At 39.3% G+C, this 19,827-nt stretch overlaps 1 protein-coding gene across 1 annotated transcript; it reads left to right on the top strand.

The window, feature by feature from the left end:
- Positions 1–211: 211 nt before the first annotated feature.
- JMJD7 (jumonji domain containing 7) lies at positions 212–18,577 on the top strand. The gene is made up of 8 exons (XM_075191754.1): positions 212–681; positions 1,747–1,900; positions 3,010–3,263; positions 7,024–7,080; positions 8,397–8,492; positions 11,137–11,213; positions 15,223–15,382; positions 17,038–18,577. Exons 1-8 carry the CDS (start codon positions 621–623, stop codon positions 17,124–17,126), a joined length of 948 nt encoding a protein of 315 aa, XP_075047855.1. The 5' UTR covers positions 212–620; the 3' UTR covers positions 17,127–18,577.
- The last annotated feature ends 1,250 nt before the right edge of the window (positions 18,578–19,827 follow it).

Here is a 19,827-nt window from a genome sequence, read left to right as displayed (position 1 = left end):
AAAAATGTAAATAGGAAAAGAAAAGCAATCACTTGAATGCGGTTAATAAGGGTATAAACTGCATTGGCCACACACAAAGGCTCCAGGTGAACAGAGTAGTAGGATCACCGAGAATCTAGATATACACTGATATTTTTATGTTATAAATCCTGCTCTAAAAGAAAAGTCCAGGTTTTTCCACTTTTTTTTTTATTTAAACAAAGTGTGGAAGGAAAGTGGGACATGTTTAACTGGGTTCGAAGCAGACACCGTCCCTCCATTAGAAGAAAAGTAAAGTTAATGTTCTGATATAAACCAGCGCCATCTAGCGACGGCCGCGGGTACAGCATGTGAAAGCTTTGCAGCTCCGAACACCGTCCACAACAATACTAGATATGATCAGGACAGATGACATCTGCGGCATCTAATATCCAATATTCTGCTCGCTCTTCCCGGTATTTGGCAGCATTGTATGGATACAACATTCAGTATCGCATGTGGCTACTGAGGTCTCATGCAAGCACAGGCTCTTGTACGCTTTACATTCCCCAGGTGGCGCTGCAGACTGTACACAGAGAAGAGATCCCTTATACAGCCCATTAGTGTCGCTGACACAGGAAGGATCCGCTCCAGCCATAATAATGGCCGGGTCACCAAGCACCGTGTGGAAATGTTTGCAGAACTTTGCTGAGGAGGTCAGAGGTGAGCAGAGACTGCATGATAGACTTTCTGGTACACACCAGTGATGTTATAAATGTTACATCTATGTGAAAGATAGATGTACTATTCATGTTATATGTATAGCATGCTAGTTTATGTCCCATTTTATTTGTATATTATAAATTAAGGACTGCCAGATATGATTATAGTAAGTTAAATATGTATATGAAATATTAGTGTTTATTCACAACATCCAATGACCTGCATTGGATTGGTTTGATTTTTTTAATTTAAATAATTTCTGTACCTGTAGTGCATGGGTTTTATGAATCCAAAGGATTACTCATTGTCATATGACTTACATTTATTTCCACCCTGCACCCTTTACTTATTGCATTGCTTTAGCTTTCTGGCTTAATTTAGTGGCTTTCAGTCATGTATTTATATAATGTGGCAGAGTTTGCTTTGGGATATGATACTTTGCTGTGCTCTTTGTATTGGAAACATTTGAATCCAAAGAGCAACTTTATATTCTATCCCAGGGTAATGAAATACTTCATTATATAAATACCTGGCCTGAAACACAGAAATAAGCTAGTAGAAAATACAAAGCCTTTAGTAAAGGTTGCAGTGCATTAAAGGAATCTGAAGGTGCAATATCCTCTTATATTTTAGCTATCTGTTAGTATAATTAGCCGTCCTCATGTGGATGTGTCTGCAAGAAATGACTAAATTATAATATGGATTTTGATGTTAAGATCCTAGAGATTTATTGTGAAAAAAAAAGAAAAACACCTTTGCTAACAAATTCCCTCTATATATTGTGGGAGATTCAATTCGGCATGAGGTGTCTCCAGAATGCCCGAAGAGACCAGTCGCTCCGATGTTGTGGCTGGAATCTTCAATTGAACAGAGATATCTGCTGTAATTGCTGACAACGTGCGCAGCCGAACATCACAGTGCTGTCCATGCACCACTTGGCCAGTAATTGAATCTCTTTAATTGAGTTAAGTTTGTAGTTATTCTTAAACCCGATAAACTTGTTTGCATAGCCTACATTTCTTTGTCTAATTTGTGACTGTTGTTCTCTTCCTCTTTGCTCGGTAGAACTCCACGGAACAACTGATGTTCCTTATCTAGAACAGCCGCCATCTCCTCTGCAGTTTTATCGGGATTGGCTGTGTTCAAACAGACCCTGTGTTATACGCAATGCCTTCAACCACTGGCCAGCACTACAGAAGTGGACATTAGACTACCTTCGGTACGGGAGCTGTAGCTCTGTTATTTTTCAGGTATAGGTGATGTTCTTACCATCTATTTTTGTATTAATAATGTTGAGGAGGTCCTTGGCTTGGATTTAATTGAAGCCCACCCCCCTCCACCCTTTGCCACAGAGCCAGTAATTTAAAATGTTGATATTTTTATGCTGACAGTTATTTTGGTGTCATCGGTCTGAACCAATGTGATCTTTTCACATATTAGGGCCTACTTTTTTTTTTTAGCACTATATACCACGGTACTGGCCTGCTTTCTTCTGTACTGAAATTCTTGGCACACCAGCTGCGATTATAGCTGCCACATATGTTAGTGGCTCCAAAATTAGCTCAGTAACAATCTAATTGAACTAGAAGTGATCATTATTGGGCATGTTTAAAAATACTATTTTTGCACTCTTGGATTTGGTTATCCTCTGAATACACAAATGGGTTCCAGTGTAAGACAGAAGTATTCAAGCTGCTTGGTACAAGGGCACAACTACCAGATCTCATTCAATTTGCTACACACATGTGATCAAATTGGACAGCAATGTTTTTGCTCACCAGTTGGATAGCTTAAGCTTTCAGCCTCCTAATTACTGGTTAGCATCAATACTGATGTGTATCTAAGAGCAAAGAAGAGGGTTGGGAGCTAGCCAAGAAACATCAAGTCAGCAAGAGATCAAGCGGAAATAATTTATTGTAACTTAAAATACAGTTCTCATGCACTTACAATTTTTGTAGATGCGATTGGAGCTTTGGGGGCCCTGAACCATAAAATAACCCACCACCAAGTGTATACATTTATTAAATTATTACTGTGTCATGCATTTGATCTATTGTGGCCTTTTCTGATGGCTTTCCCAGCATCCATCCCTCTGATTCTGCATCTTGTCCGAGTATGCGGACTTATCATTCCATACAATGGGATGGTGCAACTGGAATTATAGCTTTTTTTTTTGGACAAGAGTATCATTGATTAACGTATCAGACAAATTTCAGAGAATATGGAGGAAGCTATTAGTTGTTGTTGTGGCTAGTGCTGACTTGTAACTTTTTTTTGTTTTGCATAATTTCTATAACTGATTTGTATCTGTCATGTTTTTCTATAAAGGAGGTGTGTGGGATCCAAGACTGTAAGTGTGGCAGTCACTCCTAATGGCTACGCAGATGCTGTGTACAAGAACAAGTTTGTCATGCCGGAGGAGCGAACCATGAAATTTGGAGATTTTCTGGATATTGTAGAGAAGAATACCAAGACCCCAGGAGTGTTTTACATCCAAAAACAGTGTTCCAATCTGACTGAAGAGTTTCCTGAACTGATTAGAGATGTAGAGAGCCATATACCATGGATGAGCGAGGCATTAGGTAAATGTTAGTATAAATTTGCTTGACTTCACTTGTGTTGAAAAATCGGTTACATGTTCAATGAGAACTGTGAAGATTATGCACATTATCTAAATATTTCTCTTGGAGTGTAGAATCTTCTTATATTCTTTGAGTGCAACTATTGTACAGTAATGTCAAGAACCATATTGTCCCTACTTATCCTTACCCCCAAAATAATCTATTTTTGAATGAAGCAACCTCACAGCCTGTTTTACTCCAAAGTCCTTTTAATAATGTGAATGTATTGACTCGTATCCTGACAGCCAGGATACTGGCCAATACGGTGACTTTGGGCATTCTGATTGGCTCCACGTATAATGAAGTGGCTTTATACGCAACCGATGTCTTGCTACGTATAGCCCATCTGGTCACATCTTACCCCCCTGCACTCCACCCCTCTTTTATCCAAGCTTGACACTTACGGCCACTTCTCTGGCTATAAAAGAAACCCAGATTAACCTTAGACCTTTACATTCCTCATTCAGACAAATCACTTTTTGGAGCTTAAGTTCCGTTTCAGTTGGCGATTACAGAAACTTAAATACTTGGGGATCTATTTGACCAAACACCATCACCAGTTCTTCCAGGCCAGTTTCCCCATGCTTTATCTCAAATTAGGTCAGATCTTACCTCCTGTTCCCATCACTTAATCTCCTGGATAGGCCGCATTAACGTGGTTAAAATTGGCATTCTCCAAAGGTTGTCCCTAAGTTTTCAAATTCCTCCAGTAACATTAACTCCAGATATATATGGGCAGGTAAATGCCCCGCGTATGACTTTGGGTTCTCCAGAGGTCCTCTCCGGGTGGTGGCCTTGGTATTCCAAACTTTAAACGTTACTACTTCTCTGCCCAGCGCACTCAGTATGTCTTATGGTATGGCCCTACAACTTTCTGGGTTTGGGTCTCTCTTGAGGCTGCAGGTCTGGGGCTACTCTCCCCTGCTTCCCTCCTCTGGCTCCCGCGGGCACGACACCCCAAACGCATTATGGCTCACCCTATGGTATCACACCCCCTGGTGATCTGGAATTCTACCTCCAGATTGTATGGCTTCACCTCACACCCCTCCCCGATTGTCCCCCTTTTTAATGTGCTGGCATTCTCCCCTGGCATACCCGTGGTGTACGATACCTAAATGATCTCTCTTGAGACACCTCCTTTTCCTAATTTGCTGACATTCAAGCCACAATTTGAGTGCCCACAAAGTGCTGTTACTAGTGCCTACAGATACGCAACCTTCACGCTGAGGTTAAATCTCGCCTCTCTTCCTGTTAACTCGCCACTATTAAAGCGCAGTTCCTGCACCGAGCATCTATGTCCAGCCTCACATCTACCATATACTCTGAACTTACACACCCAACTGAATCTGCTCAGGATCCCCACAAACTAGCATAGAAATGTGACCTAGTTGACTCTCTAGACGACGATGACTGGACCGAGATTGGAGATAATGCTGCCTTTAGCTCTATTTGTGTCAGTATTAAGGAAAACTTATACAAACTACAGTTTCCATGTCATGTCCCTACCGGTCTCCAAAAGATGTTACCTGACCTGCTGGTGTTTATGTTCCGGCAGGCCCACGTTTTTTCATATATGGCGGGTCTGCCCGAAATTGACCCAGTTTTGGCTGGATGTCCAACACCTGATTGAGACCATCATTCAGGTTGATCTCCTGTTAGAACCTAGGATTTTTTTCTCCTGCCCCTTGGATCCCCCTCTGCCACTGGTTACCAGAGTAAATTAGCTCGTCACATTATGTCAACTGCCACCTGCCAAATCGAGACATAAACTGCCCCTCCCTCCCTCTCCTCTGTTATTAATAAAATATGGCATGCCCACCGCATGGAATTTATGACTTGGCATACTCAACACCTCTAAAACTTCCAATAAAGTCTTGGATCCCTGGTTGTCCTACTTCCAATATTGCTCCGCCTTTTCTTAAAACAGACATAATCTCAGTCTCTCGCCATCTCCTCCACACCCTCCCCTTTCCCTCCTCTTGCGGTCCTGGACACACCGCCTCTTCTTTCTACTTATTTCTCTACCTTCCCCCTTTCTCTTTGCTTTCCTTCTCTTCCCCTTTACTCTTGTCACTTTTCGCTCTCTCCTCTCCTTTTTCTTCCCACCTATGTTTAAGAGAAAAAAGGAAAACCACTTTGCTCACATTGTTGCAGCCTATGTTTATCTACCATGGATAAAGGGTGAGTAGTGCCCACAGTTCTATGAATCAGGGGTGCTCTGTGGTCCACCTCTATCGACTGTGGGCCCCCTGCACCAACAGTCACATAGTCATGAAGGGTTGCATAATACTAATGACTTCAAGAGAGTTCTCTCCCCAGGTCCCAGGTGTCCCAACATCATTGTAGCCATATTGATGCAGCTTATTGCCTGCATCCCCGAAAAATAGTAAATGAACTGCTTTCAGTTCATAAACAGAACTGCATTTATTTTGTTCTCTATCTTTTTTTCACCACTTTTTTGTAGTTTTGTGTAATATATGGTGACTTATCTAAAAAAAAACAAAAAAAAACAAAAACTTTAACTTCCTTTCTAGGGTATTTGTGTTAGGTGAAGGGGCGCAGGAATACACGCTCACTGCAGTCATAGAACAACCCTGCTTAGATCACATTTGCTACATACCTTTAGGTCATTTACATTAAACTTGTACATTTACAGATCATCTGCCTTGTTACAACGTTGTAATTATATGTATTGTTTTTTAATCTCTTGAAATCCATAATCTTGGTTTATGCTATTGAGATGGAAAGTTTCTTTAATGTCTAAAAACTAAAACCAAATAATAAACTTGATCTGCCATTATTAGGGGCGTATTCAATTGTGAGCGTTAACGCTGAAAAACGAGCGCTCGAAAAATATTACCGTTTATACGGTAATAATGCGCCCGAAAAGTGTTAATACGGTAATTTACTCACGGAATTTCAGCTCGCAGCTCAAGGAGCAGCGAGCTGAAATTCCGCGAGTAATTACCGTATCAACGCTAAGATTTTTCGAGCGCTCGTTTGTTAGCGTTAACACTAACAATTGAATACGCCCCTTAAACTTTTGAAACCATTTGGTCCACATGTACCTAATCTCTAACCTCAGCTGTTCAACCACAGTGGAGTAGCCAGCCCCTAAAATATAGACAAGCAAAGAAAGGGGAAAATGAACAGCACTGAGTAAGATCATCTAATAATAATCAAAAGAATCCTTTTAACATTTCAACTATAGCATAATATAACACTCCTAGACCCAATTTCCACATACAACCTAATTTATTATCTCATAAACCATCCTGCATAGTAAAAATCTTATAGTGAAATTCAATTAAAACAGTAGGGCAGAAAAAATAGCATCTCAATTGTAACTTTATTCATTTTCACGTACTGTAAACCATAGAAACTAATCAAATATTAGGCTTACTGTACTAGACTGCTAACATGGAATTTGCTTGTTTTTTATGGGCTAAAGACACCATTTTTATACAATTATAAAATAAATTCCTTCATGCTTACACGATTCATATGGGATGTTTTTCTTGTGGTCTGTCTGTGTTTATTAATGTTTATTTGTACAAATTAAATAAGAGGCAGTGAAAGAATATATGTATAAATAGAAAACAAGGAATGTTTGCTAGAATTTAATGGCTAATACAGTTGTGTTTAAAATTGAGAACATATTTTAATTATATTGTATTTTTTATTAATCCCTTTTATGATGCTTCATCTCTTTCTGTATTAGGAAAGCATCCTGATGCTGTCAATTTCTGGCTGGGAGAGTCTGCAGCAGTAACATCCTGTGAGTGGTTTTGTTACAGTAATGTTTTGATTAATGGCTAACTGAAATGTGTTAATTTGCGCCTTGCCAAATGTGGATTGTTTTATTTGCTACAGTTGATGGCTAAATATCCTGGATACTGATTTTGCTCACCACTCCCCTCTATTTTATATGTTTAATTCTTACCAACTGGCAATAGACCACTCATTTGACCAAGTAACCATTGAAAGAATTGTCCATTGGACTACACACCATTCAGTATAACCTGATCACCGTCCTCAACACACTCACACACCCATTACCTAAAACTGGGAGCCAAATCAGTACTCCGTTTCTGTGCAAATTAGAGAGTGTTCTACACCATCCAGTCCTCATCCATGGAGCTCTACTGAAGAAGACTGGATAGATCGACTCCTCCAGCGCTAGCGTCCGGTAATGGGTGTGCGGACTTCTGTGTTGCTTACATGGTATAAGGGGAGCAAGGTAAAGGTTATGTGAATTGGGTGTTGTCCAAAATCTCTTTATTGTGTAACTAAACCTAATGTCATGATGATCTCTTTGAAAGGGAGTGATAACGAGAGCCAAGTCCTTTTCAGTTCATAACTTCTGGGAGGTACAAGGTAGGAAAAGAAGAGGTGGATGTGGTTCGATGATGTGATTCACGCCATTAAGTGGGCATCAAGCCCCACCCACCTCAGTAAACGCTATTGGCCAGGAACATGGTGAAAATCAATCATGTGTTTACGAAGCGAAGACGTAATTATCATTTCCCTGCCCACCTCATGGCAAATATGTGCCATCTTGGAGAATTGACAGTTTTTTTGGGAGTCCCATAGGTCTCCCACTAGTTTGGGAGTTTCACGGACATTCTGGTAGGGTAGCTATTATAAGTCGGTCCCCATGTTCCCTGGCTCTCATGATTAATGTAACCCATGTATGATGGGTGGTTCTGAAATAGGAGGTTAGACTTTTCCATTTACATTTTTCAACAGGGCGCCTCTTTAGATATTTCCCCCCAGACTTTTCCGCCTCCCTGCAAACTTAGGCAGAGGGGCAGACGTGTGGTTTTGAAGTGAGCAGGACAGACCATCTAGGTGCATGTGTGCCACATGTACAAGTTTTTTTGTTTTATTTTCAGATGTTTAAATTGAATAACTAATATTTAAAGCAAACAGAACAGAGCCTTACAAATGATGTACTCCGTTACAATTCTGGCTTGAAAGAAAGTTAAATACATATGGGAGTGCAGTTCATTGTATACCAGAAGGGGGCAGTAGAAGTCTATAAATGTTGGTCATAGTATTCCAACCAATTCAATTGAAGTCAATTTCTTACAGTACACAAAGACCACTACGAGAACCTATACTGTGTAGTTGCAGGAGAGAAGCATTTTATTCTTCACCCACCAAGTGATCGACCTTTTATCCCATACGGTATGTTACACCTAATATATTTTTTAAGTGAAAATATAAAATAATTCTATTGATATATTCAGCTCTGTTTTGACTCACATTTTTGTCCTAAAAATGGGCAAAAATGTGATTTAGTGTTTTAAGATCTGAATGTGAAAAAGCATTGCATGTTGGAAAGTAATGCCATTTTGGTATAATACACCCTCGATTGACTTCACTGAAGCATACTTCTGTACCCTTACATGTTCATGCATTACATAGCCTGCCATACACAGTCACATCTCTGGATGAGTTGTCATCCAGCATGTAGTTCTTCACACAAACTGCTATCCAAATATTGCCTATATTGAAGAACTACAGTATTAATAGTCCTTATCCAACCACCCTCCAAGTTGTGCCTCTGTTTCACCACCTGCAGGTGGCGCTACTTGGAGACTGTTCTGGCTGAGTTGCTATCTCAAGTATGAATGGCTAAAACTGATCATTGAAGTGTATGTGCGGGAATTATTAGTTTCTTTTTCAGTGGGTCAAGTTTTAAATGTTGCTTACCCAAGTGCTATATATACACTTATTTCATACTTTTATTATTAGCATAAAAATAATCAAAGTCCAAAAGACAACTCGCCCCATTACAGTTGTCAAGATATAATCAGGATAATCAGTCAGTGAGTCCAAAAAAGTAATTGAGGTATTAGAGGCAGGTGTGAAACCACCAACCAATACTGAAAAATACAAACCTGTAGATCTCATGAGAGTGATAATTGAGCGTTCCAGAGTTAAGTCTTGTTCATATACTGTTTATTTGACAAAAGAGTAAGAGTGCACCAAGCACTCCATTCATCTTCCTCCAATTATATCAATTTAACTTATAAATATATTATATCTAACAAGGAAGGGTGCACCCGATCATTTTGCAAGTACTGATCCAAAATTTCAAAAGAGAGAAAAAAGAATGATCTGGGGCATTCAGAATGGAAAACAACATAAACTCATAGGGGCATATTCAATTCCGATCCCGGATCGCGCCGGAACGGCCGCGAACGCAATCCGCGGTACCGCAATAACGTGGATTTTCGTTCGCAGCCCATAGGACTGCGTACGAAAATCCGCGTTATTGCGATACCGTATTACCGGCAGTAGTGCGCATTTTCCGCGTTACCGCGGATCGGATCGGAATTGAATATGCCCCTTCATGTTATTAGAATTGGAGTACCTGATAAGGGAATAATCCATTTATGAAGTAAATAGGACTGATATATCTCCTCAATTTATATTAAACAGATTACAGAGGGGTTATTGCAGGGTTTATCAGCCCTATTAACTACCACTATTAATGATCAATCATATGTTAAATGTGTTCAACTAACCCATCTGTTTCACATTATTGAGCTTAAATTTGACTAATATCAACCTCGTATTATTGAGGTAATATTTTGATCTATTACAATAGAGGACAAACATTGTACAGTAATAGGGGAATCATTTAAAAATAAAATTCTCTTGATATATATTAATGATGGTAATTTACATCCAAGAAAGTAATTAATTCTTCTGAGCAGGATAGCGGTTAGACAAGGAAGTATTGTCTATTTTATCAGCATTTTGTCAATCCTAGTGTGGCAATCCATTTAATATTTCGCTACTAGACCAATTTTAAATCAATTCAATAATAAAGAATAATTTTAATGATCTCATTATATAGCAATACAATTTATGAGTTTATGTTGTTTTCCATTCTGAGTGCCCCAGATGATCATTCTTTTTTCTCTCTTTTGAAATTTTGGATCAGTACTTGTTCATATACTGTGTCAGACAGGAGTGGTTTCTATAAAAACAAGTAAAGACAATGCACACAAATGGGACCTGATGGAATAGTATGGCTGTTAGCGGACAGTTAACCTACCAGTATGTTTTTTGAGTGTGGGAGGAAACCGGAGCACCTGGAGGAAACCCACGCGAACACGGGGAGAACATACAAACTCCACACAGATAAGGCCACGGTCAGGAATTGAACTCATGACCCCAGTGCTGTAAGGCAGAAGTGCTAACCACTTAGCCATATCTCCACCAAATACAAGGCTGCGGTCACTCCTCCTGTATTCTGTGTCTACTTGAGAGCACTATCGAAGCAGTAACACCTGCAAGTGGATTGGGCAAAAAAAAACTTTGGATTAAACTATTACAAGATTGCAATTATGGGCAGAGTAAGCTCAATGTTCAATGATTCTGTTTACACAATGTATATTTACAACAAAGCGACTGTAAAAGCATAATAAAATGTTAAAGCTCCTTACTAATGAAAACAACTTTTTTGTTTAATAATGATACATATGTTTTTGTGGGGTTTTGTTTACCACAGTAACACCTACATTTTCAACATACTACATAATCAGGTTGCAGTTTTTTTGAGTTTGTTCGTTACTGAACAGAATCAGGAAACTGACCTGCTCGTACGCTTGGCATTATACCCCATCCAGTAGTTCTGATGACCTGACACACTCACATAACTTTGACAGTGCCTCATGTTATTGGGGAATATTAAGGTATATATGGTAAACCGCCATATATTGTTTCTGCTTCTAGACCTTTTTACCATGGAAATGCCATCTGTAGGCGGGATTCTTATTTCTAATATGCCTGACCAATATCTGTAACTCTGCTTCAGAAATGTACCAACCAGCAACATACCAGGTTAATGAAGATGGGTCATTTGAGGTTGTGGACCAGGAATCTGTAGACAAGGTAAATGATCTGGATAACCCCACCATTTCAAGCACCTGCTATGAACCTATAAATTGATTGATTGAGCAACTTCCACTTTTGTATTGTGTGTTTGAGAGGCATGTTGACATCAGTAGCTGATGGGAAGCGCTGGTGCTGTATTGTTATTTGGAGGATTATTGGGGTACCTCTTGGTAAGTTATCTCTCAATTTAAAAACACATATATGAATGACCCAAAAATAGGGACTCTCATTGTTTAGAGTTAGGACCACCCTATTAGCAGAAACACCTTGACGTGGCAGGTGGCTTATCATACATTTGCAATTGTGTGTAACTGAGAATTCTGCAGTTTTATGTACAAGTAGAAATGGCTCAATTGCTAGTTAAAGCAGTGTGCTGGGAGGGGGGGGGGAGGAGGGTTCTCTGCATTTGTTCCTATCAAGGTAAATTATTTATTTATTTGAATTTTTTTTATTTATTTTTTTAAATATATTTTATTATATTTTACAGAACAGAGAATGAGGGAAACAGGTAATACAGGTGAAACAAAACCATAATGTAGTCTCCACGTAATGTAAACAGCATATTGTTACTGATATGAGGACAAAAGAGGTAAATTATTTATTTACCATACAGTTTGCCCCTTTATTACTTAGTCATTCTCTGTTCCCTTCATCACAGTCAGGGAGCTGGAAAAACAGGTAGCAGAATGGGGATAGGAACAGTGGCAGACACAGTGCAGAGAAAAGGTTTGGGCCCCACCATCTGGTCCCCTCTTCAATACAAAGACAAACAAAAATTGAGGAAGTGTCCTGTAGACAGATGAACTGAAGGTTGTATAAATGGCCATACACAGGGCTAATACAAACATACACAATGGCTTAAGGAATCTAAACAAGAGAGCTACAACCAAGTTGAATTTCCTGTAGTAGAAATCCAGCAGCACCCAATGTTCTCCCCAACACCTATTTCCCGGGTGCTCCACCTGGGTGATTTTACTTGCCACCCGGCTCTTGGAGCCCAACAGAGTCCTATTATATAGAACAAACCATTGTTTCTCCTATTAGAACAGGCACTATGTGAGCACTACAGCCAGCAGTGTGTGTTACACCACTGACCACCAGTCTGACCAGTCCTGGCAGGTGTCGCCAACATTTTTCATTATTATTGCAAAGTACTACAACTGCCTCCACCCACCCGGCTGCTTCTTAATGCCGGCCGGCTGGCAAAGTTTTCTGGGGAGAACTCTGAGTATCTGAGTACCAATTGCCATGTCCACTAGCACCATCATACTTGTTTACACCTGATACTATTACTATAAATACTAATCCGTAACAACAAAAGAGGATCTCTTAGGTTGTCGCACCAGATTATATCTTCCTCATATTACAATAAAATATAACCTTTTAATTATATATAAAATAGTCGAATGTAAAGAACAAGTAAAGCCAGTATATGACATTAATGTACCTCTGCCAAAGCTGGATATCACTGAACTGAATAATACACCAAAAATAACCAACCTTCTTGTTCTTAACTAGATTTGTCCATCATGTTGTCTTTCATCACCGTGCAGCAGGTTGCTTTGTTAGGGGGAGGTGGTCACTGACTATGCAGGCAGACTGACATACTTTGCAGACTTGCGGTGTATGAATGCCACAGCAACTCCGCTTTTTGGTCGGTAGGCGATCCCATCAGGACATTGTCCTAAATATGTGGGTGGAGCTGTCTGTAATAGTCTGTGTGGGGGGCCCTCACTTTTTAACTAAGCTGCAGTGTTCTGTCAGGTTAATATTCAACAATGCATTTTACCTTCATGATTCATACCGGAAAGTTTCAGTTGTGGGTATCGGATATCTTCTAAGATAGGTATAACCTTGGAATGACAATGTATTGACAAGCAGGATTATCTGACCTGCTCACTTGGTAGTGATAGTACTCTCTCTATATTTTTCATTCTAATGAGGTCATGGGACAACACTCATTTACAGTTTACTTTTCATTCTATGCTTTTTCTTAAAATATTAATGCAAAGCAACAACAAGAAATAGGTTTAATGTAGACAGTATAATATTGGTGACCACTTCCGCAGTTTTACATTGCACGTATTACTAGTATTACACTTCATAATAAATAGCCATGGTTTAATTAGAATACGCAGATGACCCTGACAAAGTGTATTGGCCCCAAAATGCTATTGTGGATACATGTTAATATATCATGAGTAAGGTGGATAAGGGCGGGGAGTATAAGCTTTATTTGTAGATGATTTATGTTGAGAATAGGCATACGAAAACGCAGGATCTATATAATATTAATAATAATGTTATTTTTACCATTTATTTATATAGCGCCACTAATTCCGCAGCGCTGTACAGAGAACTGACTCACATCAGTCTCTGCCCCATTGGGGCTTACAATCTAAATTCCCTAACATACACACACACAGACGACAGAGAGAAACAAACAGACAGACACAGACTAGGGTCAATTTGTTAGCAGCCAGTTAACCTACCAGTATGTTTTTGGAGTGTGGGAGGAAACCGGAGCACCCGGAGGAAACCCATGCAAACTCCACACAGATAAGGCCATGGTCGGGAATCGAACTCATGACCCCAGTGCTGTAAGGTAGAAGTGCTAACCACTTAGCCACTGCACACACTCCTGACTTTGTGGCCCATTGACCACAGCATGCACCTTATCAGAGATGGTGGGATAATGGACTACAGCATGCTGTGCATATTTATGCGCATGAAATTCTCATATATAAAAGATGGTGAAATTGGCAGTATTGTAGGAGGAAAATATAAAGTTTAAATTAATGGTGAGGCCGGCAAAATGTGTTACCAGGACATAGTTCATGTATTATTCCAGACTCTGTTCTACTTTCAACATTGTTGCATTAATATATTTACTTACTTTAATTTCATCTATTTTTAGTGACATTGGGCCTGGGCAACCTGTGGTATGCCATATGGTCTTTGATGTGGTAGTATGTGAATAATCTGTCATTGCTGTGTCCGGCCTCTAGTGTACTAAATAATGAACTGCATGCCCAATGCACATATTTTAGGGCTACTAAACAGCCAAAGAGAGGGTCAAGAGAAAATGCACGTAATAAATAAAAAAATGGAATATAAAAGAAAAAAATGTGTTCATGAGCATCCTTTGCTCCTTGTCCGACAGGGCCCCTATAGAGCTGCACAGGTGGTATGGTCTGTTAATGGGTAGGAAAGCCATAGTGGTTAGCACACTGTTAATCCATTAAGTGGTAAATCAACTAGTCTTAAACACTATTGGTTTTGAATGTACTATTATTCTGGAATTATCCCCTTTACTTGGAACTGGTTCCACCAGACTACACTGATGTGATGTCATAACCGCAGCTGCAGGAACCACAATGAAACAGAATTAATATCAGAGTTAAATAAAAGCTTCAAAATGAAATTACAGGATATGAACACGTTTTATTTTATACAGGATAGTAATGGAAGCATGTGGCTATTCACTAGAAATTCATTACGAGAAACATCTGCTTCCCTCTAAACATAACAAGGAACAGGTTTTATAGAACGGTTTTCCTTGACATAAGTCTATGGCCAAACTTTTATGTTTTATATGCATTCTTCAAACTACGGGTTTATTTGAGATCTCCCGGCTACATGTTGTCTTCTAGACAGACAGAATGGAACCTGCATGTTGTGTGACAAGTCATGACTTTGAACTCCACCTCATTGAGATGTTTATTTACTTGCTAAGCCTTCAGTTGCTGGTTACAGTGATTTTCATGAGTAATGTAATTTCCATGTTTGTGCTATTTGATGTGCATGTAAAGAAAAGTGATGAAGCCCAGAAAACACTGGAAGAAAGGGAAAATTATCACATATTTAGCAGACTTATTAACCGGAATATCATTTCTAGGCAGTTATTAACCCTTGATAAGTTGCTTGGGATAACTCTTTGTTTGTAGTATATGGGAGCACTGGGGCTTTTCTGTCTTACGTTTTTTCAATGTAATTTCTTTCTAAGGTGCCTTGGATTCCTGTTGATCCACTGGAGCCAGACCTGAGTCTGTATCCAGCATACGGTGAGACCCAACCTCTCCACGTGACTGTGAGAGCCGGGGAAATGCTGTATTTGCCCTCTCTGTGGTTTCATCATGTGCGCCAATCACATGGGTGCATTGCAGGTAAGATAACGTGTATGCAAATATTCTAAAATAATACCCTATATATGCTAAGTACATGTTATAGAATAAGTAAATATACTTGACTAGAACTACTTGCCTGCCTTTCTAACAATCTTAATGGGGGCCCAATGTTTCCACACACTGCTACGTTATTGGTTATCTCTGACAGTTTAACCCCTTACTGCCTGTCACCCTTATGTGTGAACAATTTAACGAACCATAGTCTGCCTGATTCCCCCCCCCCCTGCTATGCAGCAAGGGTAAGAGGGGCATTTGGGGGCTGCTGTTTAATCCAAGTGAAATATCTTTTAGCTGCATGTAGGATAAGTTTTACTGTCTAAGACAACTTTGTAGAACCCGTTGTAGGTAGGCAATTCAGATAATTTTATTTATATAGCTACAGCTACAATGTATACGAAATTTGTGGGAAAGGTGCTTAATTGGGCTATATGATCTAGTCAACAAGTCTCCTACAAGGGGCTCTAATTCTGCAGGTGTTAAGTGAGGAATGCTGAATCCTTGAATAGTATTAATAAGGTCTGTCTGATGGTGCTGCTATGCTGGTCACATTGGGCTACGTACCAGAAGCTATGCACGTTTGTGGGATGGATATGAGGAATTGGGGTTATAACGTTAGCAGACGTGTAGTAGGCTGTACTTGTTTTCTTATCACATATCTAAAAATATTGTATGAATGTTACCTTTAACTTGGCTGTAACAAAATATAACTATTACCCTGTCGTTTAAAGACAAGCAATAAAAACAACTACAGACAAACATACTGGGATTTAGGGTTAAATGAGACCTTTTGTATTATCTTGCAGCAGTGTCACTGTACAGAAGTTCAGCATAGAGCAATGGGATTTAATAAAAGGATATGTAAAATAGCGCACACTGCCAGTAATTATGAAGTAACGGTAGAGAGCCAGGATAGGGATCTCCTACGGGCCTGCTTGGTTGGGTACGAAATGTAGACAATGGAAATGTCAGCAGTTATCTTGTTGACTTGAAAAAGTCGGCAGGCTAAATGCAGACACTTCCATTCTGGTGACCGCTTCAAAATGTCGACAGTGTGATTGTTGGCAGTCACAATGCCAAAATTGAAAGAGCAATGCCGGCAGGTCCGGTGGCTATACAGCTGCCGGCAAAAAACAGTTAAACTCTATTATTATTTTTTTGGTTTTTATTTTAATAGCTGTTTTGCTCTTTTAATGTCGACATTATGAATGTCGACAATCGCACTGTTGACATTTTGAAGCCGACACCAGAATGGAAGTGTCTGCATTTAGTCTGCCAACATTTCCATGTTGACAGGATAACTTCCAACATTTCTAAAATATGACAGCATTTTGGTTTGCTATATCTGTAGGGAGGGTTGTATTAAAGTGCACAACTTATACACTCTATGTAGTAAGTATGATGGTGATTTTCTTAGTCATTTAATAATCTTGTCTGAAGACAATTATATTTTTTTTCCCTTTATAATTTTTAGAATTGACTTTAGTACTGCCCTACTTATTTTCATTACATTACCATATTTATTTTTGTTTTTTTTACATTAACCTACCTCACCCCAACTCTACATTTCTATTACACATCTATGCTGACATCTACCAGGTATGCTGAAGATAACACGTGTTACCTCTTCTTTGCAGTAAATTACTGGTATGACATGGAATATGACGTCAAATACCACTATTTTCAACTGCTCGATTCTCTCTCTAAAGTTGTGGGAAACTCATGAATGGGATAAACATGAAGCTGGATGGAAAGAAAAACAAAACATTTGCCTACTGTGAAATAACCATCATATGCTGCTATACAACATGTGTAGATGTAGGGGACAAAGCTAAATAAGAGGCTGCAGTTATCACATACTTTTGCTGACACAGATGCAGTAATTGAGTCCCTAGCCTGTGTAACAAGTGTATACTCCAGGGAGTAAATTGATCAAGCTGCGGGTTTGAAAAAGTGGAGATGTTGCCTAATGCAACCAATCAAATTCTAGGTACAGTCTACAAAATGACAGCTAGAAGCTGATCTGGTTGCTATAGGCAACATCTCCAATTTTTTTTCAAACCCACAGCTTAATAACTTTGCCCCAAGGTGTCACAATTAAAACCTTACTTGAGCCTCAAAGCATGTAGCACCTATGAGGGGAGAGTTCCGACTCCCAAAAAACAAAGGAGAAATCAGTCAAACAAAGGTGCCCTTGTTTAAATTAATGATGTGTGTAATGTGTACAAGTGAATTAAATCATTTTGGGGAAGTGCAGCCAGGACAATTCATTCCACGGTGTATGTGGGGAAAAAATAGAGCTTTGTGCACAATATAGCTATATTGGGATAAGCTCACCTGCCACCGTCGAGGCGTCTACTGTAGGGGAGTCCCTAGGCTGTGTAACAATTGTATACTCTAAGGGGCATATTCAATTAGCTTTCCAGTGCGTTACTGCGAATCCTGCGCACTATTGCCGTTAATACGGTACCGCATTAACGCGGATTTTCGTACGCAACCCTACGGGCTGCGAACGAAAATCCACGTTATTGCGGTACCGTGTACTGACTACGCGGCCCGTTCCAGCGCGATCCCGCGGACCGGAAAGCTAATTGAATATGCCCCTAGGTGTCACAATTAAAACCTTCCCTGAGCCTCAATGAATGCTTTGAAAATGGAGGCTCAGGGAAGGTTTTAATTGTGACCCGTAAAGCACCGGACTATCTTTCTTTTCTTTTTTTTTTTTTTAGATACATTTGTCTTAATTGTCCTGGCAGCAAATGATCTCAAATGATTTTATTCACTTGTAGATCATTAATTTAAAGAAGTGCACCTTGGTTCCACTGATTTCACAGATACAGTACTGTAGAATCACATGTCAGGTCAGCATTCTCTGCTATCGGATCTTGAACTACTTTTTCCTCATCATCCTCAGAAAGAAGATGATGGGAATCTGTTAAAAATATGAATGTACTTTTTAAGACTGGTTTAACATTATTTATTTTTATAATAGACATTAGAAAAGTACACACTTAATGTACAACAGGCTTTAACCAGAGCATATTTCATATGCATCTCTTTAAATGGTGATATGGTAATCCTGTTTCATTGCCAAGATTGTAAACTCCATGTACAAAACAGTTCTGTAATAATTTTCGAACACCTAAATAAAAAACAGACCTGTCGTTCCAACATAAATCCACATTCTGATCTTTTACAGATTTGTACAGGTGAAAGTGTGTTACAAAAGGTAAGAGTTTTTGTAAAAATACCTTAATTAGCTGGATTGGCCTTAAAACATAGTGTACGGCAATGTTTGTAGTGTGTGCGTTTCAGGTATGCTAACAAGATGCATAAAAGGAGTTCCTGATCACTCATGTGGAAATTTAAACCTAAACATGAAAGGGTTTAGTGAAACAGTGTGTGGACGGCCCCTTAGGGTGAGAGAGAAATATATCTATCTATCTATCTATCTATATATATATATATATATATATATATATATATATATATATAATTTGTTATATCACTTTTTGGAAGTGTCTCAAAATTTAAATGGAGCCTATTATGTTTTAAATAACTGCAAACATCTTAAAGAAAACTTCTTGTTGGTGCTCTTGTACCTGGGCAGTGTTACTGGTTTGCATGCTGATGTGCAGCACATGGACTGTCTATGCCATGACATTTCTACAGAAACAGGAATTCAGCGTAAACATTGCTGTACAAAACCTGTTGGGGAAATAAAGCTGAGGATCGCTTTTCTGGGTGAACTGCTTGGTTCATAATATCATCCACAAATGGGCTGAACACATAATGGAAACATTTGCTTTAAAGTCTACCAACTCCACCCACTGTTAATATTGTGCAGTAAGGCTCTTATTCCCACAACGATGGCGGAGTTCCAGAGTATAGTGTTTCAGCACCGGTCAGTATTCATGCTGCAGTTCTCCGTTTCAGATCTTTTGACACCTCTGTGCTTTTGTTGGAGTTGAGAGAGCACTGATTGGATTGTTGTGGTCAGGAGAACTAACTTGGTTGAGAGGTCATAGACTAGACCTTTCTGCTTTTTACTGGTAGCTAGAGTTCTTCTTTAACACTAGGCATCTATCTACAGTATACTTCACACATGTGAGAGTGATAAATGGGCAAAATCTATGAACATGCATCAGTTCTGCATGCATTACAGCTAACAGGGCAGTTGATGTATTTGTCTAAGATGTGGACTAGAGTAGTGGGTGGGCATCTACTTGAATATGGCAAACGGCATTGAGAAACAGCTGTTCAGAGAGACAACCACATTAAGATGACAGCGGTGTAAACCCCAGAAGACTTTCAATATTTCCTCAGGTTGGATTTTGTTTTTGATGTGGCCACATTCTATGTTGTGCTCTGATTTTTTTTTTTTGATTTTTTTTTTTTTTTTTTTTTTTTTTTTTTTTAAGCTTGGC

Source organism: Mixophyes fleayi, chromosome 12 (assembly GCF_038048845.1).
Source record: "Mixophyes fleayi isolate aMixFle1 chromosome 12, aMixFle1.hap1, whole genome shotgun sequence".
In the NCBI taxonomy this organism is placed as follows: Eukaryota; Metazoa; Chordata; class Amphibia; order Anura; family Limnodynastidae; genus Mixophyes; species Mixophyes fleayi.
Note: the sequence above shows the minus strand (reverse complement) of the source record. Positions and strands in the feature narration are given on the sequence as shown.